This window comes from Neomonachus schauinslandi, chromosome 3 (genome assembly GCF_002201575.2).
Source record: "Neomonachus schauinslandi chromosome 3, ASM220157v2, whole genome shotgun sequence".
NCBI lineage: Eukaryota > Metazoa > Chordata > Mammalia > Carnivora > Phocidae > Neomonachus > Neomonachus schauinslandi.
Window position 1 is genome coordinate 160,150,767 of NC_058405.1, and position 12,591 is coordinate 160,163,357.

General features: G+C 36.6%; 1 protein-coding gene across 1 annotated transcript in view; it reads right to left on the reverse strand.

Annotated features, from left to right (window-relative positions):
• Positions 1 to 12,591, reverse strand: part of SUMO1 (small ubiquitin like modifier 1) — a 29,641-nt gene continuing 17,050 nt past the window's right edge. Inside the window, exons 3-5 of the mRNA XM_021702921.1 lie at positions 9,693 to 9,770; positions 6,613 to 6,684; positions 1 to 841 (exon numbers count right to left, since the gene is read on the reverse strand). Coding sequence (XP_021558596.1) covers positions 773 to 841; positions 6,613 to 6,684; positions 9,693 to 9,770 — 219 coding nt within the window. The 3' untranslated portion in view covers positions 1 to 772. The remainder of the gene's footprint in view (positions 842 to 6,612; positions 6,685 to 9,692; positions 9,771 to 12,591) is intronic.

Consider the following 12,591-nt stretch of genomic DNA (forward strand, 5'->3'; position numbering starts at 1 on the left):
TACGGTTTTTACAAATATTGTTTATTTTAATGAAGCTGGTACAGACAATGTCCATTTAAAACCCATATCCCAGGCCAAAAAGTACAAATAAAATCAAAAAGAGCAGTGTTCTGTTGAATACACTTCTGCATGAATAACTTTATTAAACTGCTAATGAAAATTAGAACTTTTCTGGGATCTTCTGACAAGACTTTTCTTTTAATCTTAAAATGCTTTCTCTTCAGTGAAGCCATCTTTGGAGTTAGTCATTACTCTCACCATCTCTGTCATCTCGACTCCAGCCTGATATTTCTCTTCTTTTGGTCCAGACCCTCAAATTTTAAAGGTAGCTTCAAGTTAAGGAAAGGTCATTTTTCCACAGTTCAGTTCTCTGAAAAACTTCCATCTCCCACTGAAAGTCACAGTCCAGGAGTGAAGCAATCACATGCTAGAACTTCAGGGCCAATTGGAAAGTCATCATGAACACTCACATTGGTCGATCTTATTTATCACAAGCCTGAAAATGCACAGTCCTGGAAAAGGTGGCCTCTCTGTGCACACACGTAATTTTTAAAAAGGAGAGGGCAATATGAAGGGGGCTGAGGTTTGATCACCAAAAATCAGCACAATGAAAACAAGTGATAATGAATAATGGGCACTAGAATTCAAATTACCAGATGTTTTAAAGAGATGGGGTGCCAGTTTTCAATTCCGTTTTGAACACCACATTACAAAAGAACTATTTTTAAAAATAAAAAAGGATTGAGGGTAAAGAAAAAAATAAAAAGAATATCTAAATCGTTGAATGACCCCCTGTTTGTTCCTGATAAACTTCAATCACATCTTCTTCCTCCATTCCCAGCTGTAAGAGGATAAAAAAATATGTTAGAATTTATAAAAGTACTATTTTTTAATTGGCTGCAATTATGTGGCCATTATTTTAAAGTACAAAAAGATACCAAAGTGATCCATAGTTCCCTGTTCTAAGATTAAGAATCTGGGGGGCGCCTGGGTGGCTCAGTCGTTAAGCGTCTGCCTTCAGCTCAGGTCATGATTCCAGAGTCCTGGGATCGAGCCCCACGTCCGGCTCCTGGCTCAACAGGGAGCCTGCTTCTCCCTCTGCCTCTCCCCCTGCTCGTGCTCTCTCTCTCTCTCTGTATCTGTGTGTCTCAAATGAATAAATAAAATCTTAAAAAAAAAAAAAAAAAGAATCCGGTTTCCTTTAATCTAAAGAACATAGAAGTATGTCTTTCCTCCTAATTCTGTCTGTGAAGTCATTCATTTGACCCTGCTGAGCAATTTCACCTCCCAGTTTATTCAACATATAAAGTGTGTTTTTAATTTATTTCTTAGAGAGAGAGTGTGCGTGAGTCGGGGGAAAAGGCGACAGAGGGAGAAAGAGACAGAGAATCTTAAGCAGGCTCAGTGTGGAGCCCGATGTTGGGCCCAATCTCACAACCCTGGGATCATGACCTGAGCTGAAATTAAGAGTCAGATGCTTAACCCACTGAGCCACCCAGGCGCCCCTAAAGTGTGCTTTTTAAAAAATACCTCAAAAGACTTTTAAATCTAATGAAACATGTATTTAAGCAACAGTTTGATGACGTCTTTTCTAAAAAACCACTTTATATCTAGATGTAATTACTTGATAGAATCTCTTTATTTCAAAAAACCTGATCTCACTTTGAAATATATGTGGTTTTAGTTAGAAAAATACTGCCTAAGGATTCATTCTGAAGTGGTTTGCTTTGTCATCTGCAATTCCTTCTGGCATAAAACTATTATTTTGATAGTGACCACTCTGAATGTAGAAGCATTATCTATCATCTACTCTTATTCAATAACTTAAGTTTTATAAGCTAGATTTGTCATGGTCAGCCTAGTCCTTCTCAATCCTTAAAGAAAAAAAGGGGTGTTTCAAAATGCCTTTTACAGAACACTAAGCAAAGCAGACACAATTATTGTGTGGTGGGGTTTGGGGTTTTTTTTTTTTTTTAATGTGTTCTATATGCACTGAAATATTCTGGAATTTTTTCTTAAAGACATTATTAACAATGGCTGCCTCTGAGAAATCGGAATGCAGAGATATTCAGAGTATATTTACTTTTCATTTTATAAACTTCAGTAGTTTGCTTTTTATTACTTTTATTTTTAACTATGAGTATCCTTTATTTAAAAAAGAAAAGAGTACATAAGCGGGCATGGTGTCACACAGAAACCCAGGTATTACCCTCAGTGAAGGTAAAGGAACATCAATCTGTTGATTCTGGTGTGCAGTCAGGGTTCAGAAGCACTGTAACAGGCAGACTGAAAACAAAAACTAGCATATTCCACTAAATTACAGTAGACCACAAAAGCAAATGAAAAATAAAAGGGAAGTCTAGGATCAGTAATCTCTAATGAGAAAAGTTGCAGGTGACATTTTTGGTGAATTACAAAATGTGAAAAAAATACTCTAAGAAATTTAAAAATAAAACAGACATAGGGGTGCCTGGGTGGCACAGTGGGTTGAGCGTCTGACGCTTGGTTTGCACTCAGGTCATGATCTCAGGGTTGCGAGACAGAGCCCCCACATCGGGCTCCACACTCAGGTGGAATCTGCTTGAGATTCTTTATCTCTCACTCCCTCTATACCTCGGTCCCCATGCTCATGCTCTCTAATAAATCTTAAAAAAAAAAAAAAAAAAGACATGGATTTAGGACTTTTTAAGTGATTAGGCTGGCTCTAGTGTTATGGATATTTTGTTTGTGGTATATATATGAATATTAAAATAATAAAGATGCTATTAAAACTTCATTTAAAGATTTTAAGTAATATCTACACCCAACGTGAGGCTCGAACTCACAACTCCAAGATCAAGAGTCACATGTTCCACTGAGACAGCCAGGTACTCCAAAACTTAACTTTAATTGCACATATGATAGCCTAGTAAATACTGCAAGGAATAAAATGCCAAACATCACAAGAAACCTTTAAGTCAGGAAGGCAGTGCATATCCTCCAACTATGGAAAATGTGAAGCAATCAGCTTCAAGAAATACCTTTGTAGAGATGAATGAACAACAGTACCAGGAGTTACTCCCTAAATACCTACTGTCTCCCTCTGCCCCATTAAAAACTTCTGAAAAGATAATTTTAATGACAGGGAGGAAAGTGTCACTAAAAATGTAGTCAATATCTACTGTGTTGTAGAGATTATATCAAATTAGGACAGGGAAAATACAAGATGAGTTTGGAACATCTTACTGTGCCAGACATTAAGAAAATACTTAAGGGTCCCCTGGCTGGCTCAGTCAGTGGAGCATAAGACTCAATCTCAGGGTTGTGAGTTCAAGCCCTACCATTAGGTGGATTACTTAAAAAATAAAATCTTAAAAAGAAAAAAAAAAGTACTCAAGAAAGTAGGTGGATACTAAACCAGGGAAAAGTTTTAATGACAAAGAGGATATTCACATAGTCTCAAACTATGTCCCCACAAATTACAACAGGAAAAATAACTACACTGTAAAAAAACAGTTAAATTGAGTGATAAAAATAAACATTATCACTGTTTATTGATAATAAAGAAGGGACTGACTTCATGTATTCCAGATATTACACCCCAAGAAAGACACATCACCATATGTGGTATTCCAGTCCAAAATGCAGAACCTGAATCTAATCATGAGGAAACAGACCAGCCCAAATTGAGGGACTTTGTAGAAAATAACTGGTTTGTATCCTTTAACAATGTAAATGTCATGAAAGACAAAGACTGAGGAACTGTTCCAAATTAAAGATGATTAAAAAAAATTTTTTTTAAATGATTAAAAAGACACCTAAAGGGCGCCTGGGTGGCTCAGTTGGTTAAGCGACTGCCTTCGGCTCAGGTCATGATCCTGGAGTCCCGGGATCGAGTCCCGCATCGGGCTCCCTGCTCAGCGGGGAGTCTGCTTCTCCCTCTGACCCTCTTCCCTCTCATGCTCTCTCTCATTCTCTCTCTCAAATAAATAAATAAAATCTTTAAAAAAAAAAAAAAAGACACCTAAATAAAATATCTTGATACTGAAACAGATCATGTGATGGAGGAGAAAATTTGTTATAGGAGACATAACTGGGACAAATGATAAAATTAGGTTGTAAAGTATTCTAACAGTGTTAAGTGTCCTGAATTTAAGAGTACTGTGGTTATGTAAAACAATACACTTGTTCTTAAGAAATACACACTAAAATATTAAGTAGTAAATGACAGTGGTGTATGCAATCTACTCCCAAGTGGTTCCAGTAATAAATACACACATAAATGGGCAGAAGGAAATAACTAAGTGAAGGTAGCAAAACGTTAAAAATAGGCCAAACCAGGTGAAAGACAGTACAATTTTTAGTACTATTCTTGTAAGTTTTCTGTAAGATGAAAATTATTTCACAATAAAAACTTGTCAAAGAGAACACAGACACCAACTTGAAGGGGCCCCCACTGGCCAATCTCTAAAGAATATTCATACAGTTTCGAAGTATCTCTCCACAAATTACTTATTAATTAAAAAGGAAAATAGGGGCGCCTGGGTGGCTCAGTCGTTGGGCGTCTGCCTTCGGCTCAGGTCATGATCCCAGTGTCCTGGGATCGAGCCCCACATCGGGCTCTCTGCTCCGCGGGAAGCCTGCTTCTCCCTCCCCCATTCCCCCTGCTTGTGTTCCCTCTCTCGCTGTGTCTCTCTCTGTCAAATAAATAAATAAAATCTTTAAAAAAAATAAAAAGGAAAATAATTTGACAACAAATAAATCTGGCAATTACCACCTTAACTAAAGTTGACCAAAGTTAATGTTACCCATAACAGGACAAATGGACATCATGTACCTCCTGATGTGATGTACTTGGGAGTACATAGCTTCACTCTGTGCTACTCCTACCAAAAATGCAAAACTGAATCTAATCATGAAGAAACATCAGACAAACCCAAACTGAAGGACATTCTAAAACATGGCGCCTGAACTATTTAAAAATGTCAGTGTAATTTAAAATGAAGACTGAGTAACTATTCCAGATAAAAGGAAGCTAAAGAGGAATAATAACTAGTTAGAAGACACTATCCTAGATGGGATCCTAGGTCAAGTTTTTTTTTAAAAAGCTATAAAGGACCTTACTGGGATAAATGGCAAAATCTGACTATTTCGACTGCATATTTGGTAAGAGTACCATAGCAATGTCAAATCTCCTATATTTGATAATTTAACTGTGGCTCTTAGGAGACAACCAAAATATTTAGGGATAAAAGGTCATAATATCTGCAAATTAATCTCAAATGATCCACCAATAATGATAATATGTGTATATAGAGAAAGTGATAAAGCAAATGCATCATAATGTTAATAATTGGTGAATGAAAAGATTATATGGGAGAATATTATACTAGTCTTACAACAACTCTAAGCTTGAAATGTTTTCAAAATAAAAAATTAATAACAATACATCATTCCCACTATCAGAAATATCAGAAATGTTTTGTATTTGGAGGGGGAAATCTGTATAAATATAAAAGCTCTCACATATACACACTCTCTCCCATACTTTATTACTTTCGGATACCTCTAAGGGGAGTGGGGATATATAAACAAAGAGTCCATAGAATGAAAAAATTAAAGATACAGAAAAATATAAATCAAGATGACAGAGCCAAATATATTAATATACACTAAACTTCTATATTAAGTTCTCAAAATGGGTCAAAAGTCAAAATTGAACCATAAAAGGTCACCATCACCATGAAAGTGCACCAGAAGTCTGCCAAATATGAGGAATACTTTTTCCTCTTTAAAATTATATATATATATATATATATATATATATATATATATATGCCTTATGACAACTGCAGTACTCAATTCCCACTTTCCACCTTTTTTTTTTTTTTTAAGATTTTCTTTTTAGGGATGCCTGGGTGGCTCAGTTGGTTAAGCATCTGCCTTCGGCTCAGGTCATGATCCCAGGGTCCTCAGATCAAGTCTCGCATCAGGCTCCTTGCTCAGTGGGAGCCTGCTTCTCCCTCTACCTCTGCCTACCACTCCCCCAGCTTTGCGCTCTCTCCCTGACAAATGAATAAATACAATCTTAAAAAAAAAAAAAAAAAAAAAAAAAAGAAGGGCACCTGGATGGCTCAGTCATTAGGCATCTGCCTTGGTCTCAGGTCATGATCCCAGGGTCCCGGGATCAAGCCCCGCATCAGGCTCCCTGCTCAGCAGGAAGCCTGTTTCTCCCTCTCCCACTGCTTGTGTTCCTTCTCTCGCTTTGTCTCTCTCTGTCAAATAAATAAAGTCTTTAAAAATCAATCAATCTAACCATCTAATTAAAAATTTTTTTTTATTTTTAAGTAATCTCTACACCCAACATGGGGGCTCAAATGCACAACCCTGAGATCAAGAGTTGCATGCTCTACCAACTAAGCCAGCCAGGAGCCCCACCAGCTCTCTTTTGATTGGCACTTTTTAAGGCAATATATGGACGTTCAACCCAAAAGACTATTTTTCTTTCTGACAAACAATATACAACTTAAGTCAGAGAATATTCAAGAAAAGGGCAGTTTAATTCCAGTGAACCAAATCATTCAATGCAGGATTTTCACATTTTTCTTCACTCAGAGAAGAAATTATACTCACTTCTTTTGGAGTGTGATTATCAGCAATTCTCTGACCTTCAAAGAGAAACCTGAGTGAATTCATTGGAACTCCCTAAAAAGGTAAAAAAATATATATATGTACACACAAATCTTAAAACAGATAGTAGGAACTTTGAGCGCAAAAAGCAAACATGAAAGCTTCAACAGAATACACTGAACATAAAGCTAGATATATCTATCCTATCATAATTACCATTTATTGAGTACCACCTATTTGCTAGGCCCTCCCTTCTATCAAGTATTTCACATAATCATGTTCACTGCAACAACCCTGGAAGGTAGGTATTATCACCTTATCTTCAGTTCACAGCTAAGCAATCTAAGGCATGGAGAGGGCATACAAAGCTAGACAGCAATTTAAGGCCCAATCTGTTCCTAAGCTTATACTCTCAACCACTACTCTATCTAGTTTCCTCTAAAATCTGTAAGCTAACATAAAAGATAAAATCTGAAATTGGATGAGCACCCTCACTAGTTTCCAACCATACAAGCAAAATTAGTTTTAAACAGATTAAATCACAGAAATTTGGTAAAGCACAGTAGCTAGCCAGGTGAGCTACAGTAACCTGTGATGACATAGATAACACTGTTAAGTATCAAAAAAGGTATTAAAATATATTTTTCTAACGAGTTACTCAACAAAAATAGCTAAAAGGGAAGAAATGACTCATTTAAAGAGAAACTGCTTCACTAATAAGAATGAATCAAGAATCATTTCTTTAGTCCAAAAGTACTAGAAAAATTAAAACTATCTTCCAATAAGTATTAACAAATAAATATATGAGACCAGGCAAATTTTCCCTTCATTTGATTTTAAATTCTAGGCTTCTATAAAATAATACAATAAGCATGACTGAGAAAAGCAAAATATTTTTTGATTTTTAATTATAGGATCTTTTAAAAAACATTATCTTTTGTTGAGGTCAAAAAAGTTTCTATAAAAACCGGTCTGAAACATCAAAATGTAAGAATGATTCAATAAATGGGGCACCTGGGTGGCTCAGTTGGTTAAGCGACTGCCTTCAGCTCAGGTCATGATCCTGGAGTCCCGGGATCGAGTCCCGCATCGGGCTCCCTGCTCAGCAGGGAGTCTGCTTCTCCCTCTGACCCTCCCCCCTCTCATGCTCTCTATTCTCATTCTCTCTCTCAAATAAATAAATAAAATCTTTAAAAAACAATAAAAAAAAGAATGATTCAATAAATATTTACTTTATATACTTTTCAATCTCTCTATTGGGTGTTACATACTTCAGATAAGTTTCCTATTCCTTGTATATCAGTAAATATAAGAAAAAATGATCAAGCCTCCGTGAACTAAGTATAAACTTTTTCTAAAGACTGTATACTCTGAACCATAAATAAGAAAGTTGGAAATGATTCTAAATTGATTTTTTTTTTTTTAAGATTTTATTTATTTGAGAGAGAGAGAATGAGAGACAGAGAGCATGAGAGAAAGGAGGGTCAGAGGGAGAAGCAGACTCCTTGCTGAGCAGGGAGCCCGATGCGGGACTCGATCCCAGGACTCCAGGATCATGACCTGAGCCAAAGGCAGTCGCTTAACTGAGCCACCCAGGCGCCCCTCTAAATTGATATTTTTAATTGTCTCCCCAAACCTAGCACCTTCAATCTTGGATCAAAGTTTATTCACTTTAGCATTGTGATTTAACTTTTTACTTTGCATTGTTTTTCCTCAATAATCAATTCCATCATCTATAGATGGGGTGAAAAGACTACTTGTTGTAAGGATTAAATGACAATGCCTCTAAGTATCTAGCAGAGTGCACTTAATATATGTTCCTTCCCTGTGAACCTCTCCATTATAGCTCCCAGCAACATTATTAAAATGTGAACTGAGCCCCAATTAATCAGATTTTACTGAGTTTAACAACTAACATCAGAAACAGAGACAGAAATGTTTGTTTTACTTATCCTAACACCTAAGTGATCTCTCTTCTTCTGGCAGAAGTGATTTTTATGTTGGTTACAAATTTAAACTATAAAAAGCAGATATCTAAAAATAAAACCTGTATTACCTAAGTTAATATCATGTAATATGATTCAATTATTAAAATCTTGGCTGTCTCTTATATATACTAATTTCAATTATATTTTCTATTTTATTAATAATGATTAACACATTCATTGAGCATTTTTAAGCATCATGTTAAGAGCTTTATGTAGGTCATCTGCATGAGGTAGGTACTGTAATGTTCCCATTCTACTAATGGAGAAACAAGGCACATAACTTGTCTAAGATCCCACAGTCAGACAGTGGTAGAGACTGAATTTGAATCCAGGTAGGTTAAAGGTATTATTAGTTACTGATCTAATAATAATCGAGCTCATGAAGGCCAGAATCTGAGGATTTGTATTAATAAATTAATAAGCTTTATTTTTTTTAAAAAATTCTTTGATGTTGAAAATACAGAATGCGGGCGCCTGGGTGGCTCAGTTGGTTAGGCGGCTGCCTTCGGCTCAGGTCATGATCCTGGAGTCCCGGGATCGAGTCCCGCATCGGGCTCCCTGCTCAGCAGGGAGTCTGCTTCTCCCTCTGAACCTCCCCCCTCTCATGCTCTATCTCATTCTCTCTCTCAAATAAATAAATAAATAATCTTTAAAAAAAAAAAAAGTAAATACAGAATGCAATTAGCAGTAATCTGTAGTACTATATATATAAAGATAATAAACTAATAATACTAGTACTTAAATTTAACGTATGGCTAAGCAGTCATGATTAAAAACAAGGGAACTTCACAGTGATCACCAAAAATTACTTGCCTTTATTGTTATATATGCTGGTAGGCCATTAAGATAGAAACATTCATATAGCTATCTTTACAACTCTGAGTTACTTTTCAAAACACTTCTGCATACCTTATGAATTCAAATTTTGAAATGGGCCACAATGGGGAAAAAGGCAATTCAACAAGGTATAAGGAGTATTCTCCTTGATCTACTCATGGTGAAAATAATAAAAGATCATTTTTCTTTTGATAACCTTCCTTACAAGAAAAATTAATGACATATAAAGCATTGTATTTTATACCATAACATACAAACCTGTCTTTGACAGTATGATTCTTTGAGTTTCTTGAGATGTGTTGTCATTTTCACTTTGAAGTGAATCTCACTGCTATCCTAAGGAGATAAAAGAAAAATAATTATCCCTTTGTGTAAATTATTTGCTTTGCTTGAAACAAATTAATTACACATATACTACACATAGAAACATAAACCCTGGACTTACACCTCCCCACCACAATATTTTTGAACATTCCTAACAAGGCTTATTAAAACATTCTAAAGATGTCCATCGACAGATGAATGGATAAAGAAGATGTGGTATATATATACAATGGAATATTACGCAGCCATCAAAAGGAATGAGAGCTTGCCATTTGCAACGACGTGGATGGAACTGGAGGGTATTATGTTGAGCGAAATAAGTCAAACAGAGAAAGACATGTATCATATGATCTTATTGATATGAGGAATTCTTAATTGCAGGAAACAAACTGAGGGTTGCTGGAGTGGGGGGTGGGGTGGGAGGGAGAGGGTGACTGGGTGATAGACACTGGGGAGGGTATGTGCTCTGGTAAGCGCTGTGAATTGTGCAAGACTGTTGAATCTCAGATCTGTACCTCTGAAACAAATAATGCAATATATGTTAAGAAAAAAAAAGAAGAAGAAGAAGGTAGCGGGAGGGGAAGAAGGAAGCAGGGGAAATCGGAGGGGTAGACGAACCATGAGAGACGATGGACTCTGGAAAACAAACAGGGTTCTAGAGGGGAGGGGGGTGGGAGGATGGGTTAGCCTGGTGGTGGGTATTGAGGAGGGCACATTCTGCATGGAGCACTGGGTGTTGTGCACAGACAATGAATCATGGAACACTTCATCTAAAACTAATGATGTAATGTATGGGGATTAACATAAGAATAAAAAAAATAATAATAAAAAAGAAAGTTTTTAAGCAAAAAAAAAAAAAAATTCTAAACATCCTCAAAGTTACTTTATGTCCATTTCAAAAGAAATTTAATAAAACAAACCATCTGTCTTGGACGTTAAAATTAACAGTATAAATAAAAGCATGCATGTCAAAGAATGCATTCCTTCATAATTGCATATCTATTCTATTTTCAAAATAAACACACCCCAAAGCAACTCAAAACAAAAACTACCCCCCACAACTAAGTATTGTTGAAGGTGGTCAAACCTACAAGAAAGGCATATACCATAAAGTAACAGACAAGAAACTCATGTCTGCCAAAAAGTCACCCCCCAGAGTCCAGTTTCTCTCCTATGAGTAAAATGAATAAAAACCTGAGTGAGTCAAACTGATTTATGGGACCACAGATTCTTTTCTTCTACCCAGACATCAAACAATCAGGCAACCGTCAGAAAATAATACTGGTAAAATTTCAAAGCCAATCCTTATGATTACATACCACATTCTCAAGTGCATATTAGTGGAGGCTGCATGTTTACAATTCTTTTTTTTTTTTTTTAAAGATTTTATTTATTTATTTCAGAGAGAGAGAATGAGAGAGAGCACATGAGAGGGGGGAGGGGCAGAGGGAGAAGCAGACTCCCTGCCGAGCAGGGAGCCCGATGGGGGACTCGATCCCGGGACTCCAGGATCATGACCTGAGCCGAAGGCAGTCGCTTAACCAACTGAGCCACCCAGGCGCCCCTGCATGTTTACAATTCTTGTGACTATAAAGAATAACAAATTCTCGGGCGCCTGGGTGGCTCAGATGGTTAAGCGTCTGCCTTCGGCTCAGGTCATGATCCCGGGGTCCTGGGATCGAGTCCCACATCGGGCTCCTGACTCAGCGGGGAGTCTGCTTCTTCCTCTCCCTCTGCCTCTCCCACTGCTCATGCTCTCTCTCTCTCTCTGTATCTCTGTGTCTCAAGTGAATAAATAAAATCTTTAAAAAAAAAAAAAAGAATAACAAATTCTCTTCCTATGGATAATTTCACAAACAGACAAAATTTCTATAGCATACCTCATGCCATACACTAAAATCATTTCCAGATAAACTAAGGAGCTAGCATTAAAATTTTTTTTTACTATTTTCTCTCTTTTAAGAATTTTTTCCCTAACCTTGACATTGGGAAATCTGTATTCTAAAGCAAGATTTTAGCCAAAAGACACAGCAAAAAAGTACACTGATAACTGAAAATGTCACCCCACAGTTAAGAGACACTAGAGAAAATATTCACAACAGACAGACAAGAAAAATCAAGGGGCACCTGAGTGGCCAGTTGGTTAAGCATCTGCCTTGGCTCGGGTTATGACATCCTGCCCCGCCCCCCCCAGTCAGGCTCCCTGCTCAGTGGGGAGCCTGCTTCTCCCTCTCCCTCTGCTTGTGCTCTCTCCCTCTCTTTCTCTCTCTCGTAAAATAAATAAAATCTTTAAAAAGAAAAGAAAAATCAAAATATAAAGAATTCCTACAAATCAATAATTCTTAAAAAGGTAATTCATGGCATAGGACATATAGATCAATGAAAGAGAACTGACAGCCCAGAAATAAAGCCACATATATCTACAGTCAATTGATTTTTACAAGGATGCCAACCAACTCAATGGGAAAAGGATAGACTTTCAACCAATAGTCTGGGACAAATGGATAGCCACATGCAAAAGAAAAGTTAGAATCTACCTCAAACCCACACAAAAAGTACTCAAAATTATCAAAAACTTAATGTAAAAACTAAAACCATAAAAAATTTTAGAAAAATCTATAGGTGTAAATCTTTGTGACCTGGGATTAGGCAATAGTTTCTTACATATGACTCCAAAAATAACAGCAAGAAAAGAAACAATAAATTGATCAAAATTAAAAACTGTGTACTGTAAGATACCCAAGAAAGTGAAAAGACAACCCAAAGATGGGAGAAAATATCTGCAAACCATCTATAAGGGTCTAATATCCAGAATATATAAAGAATTATTATA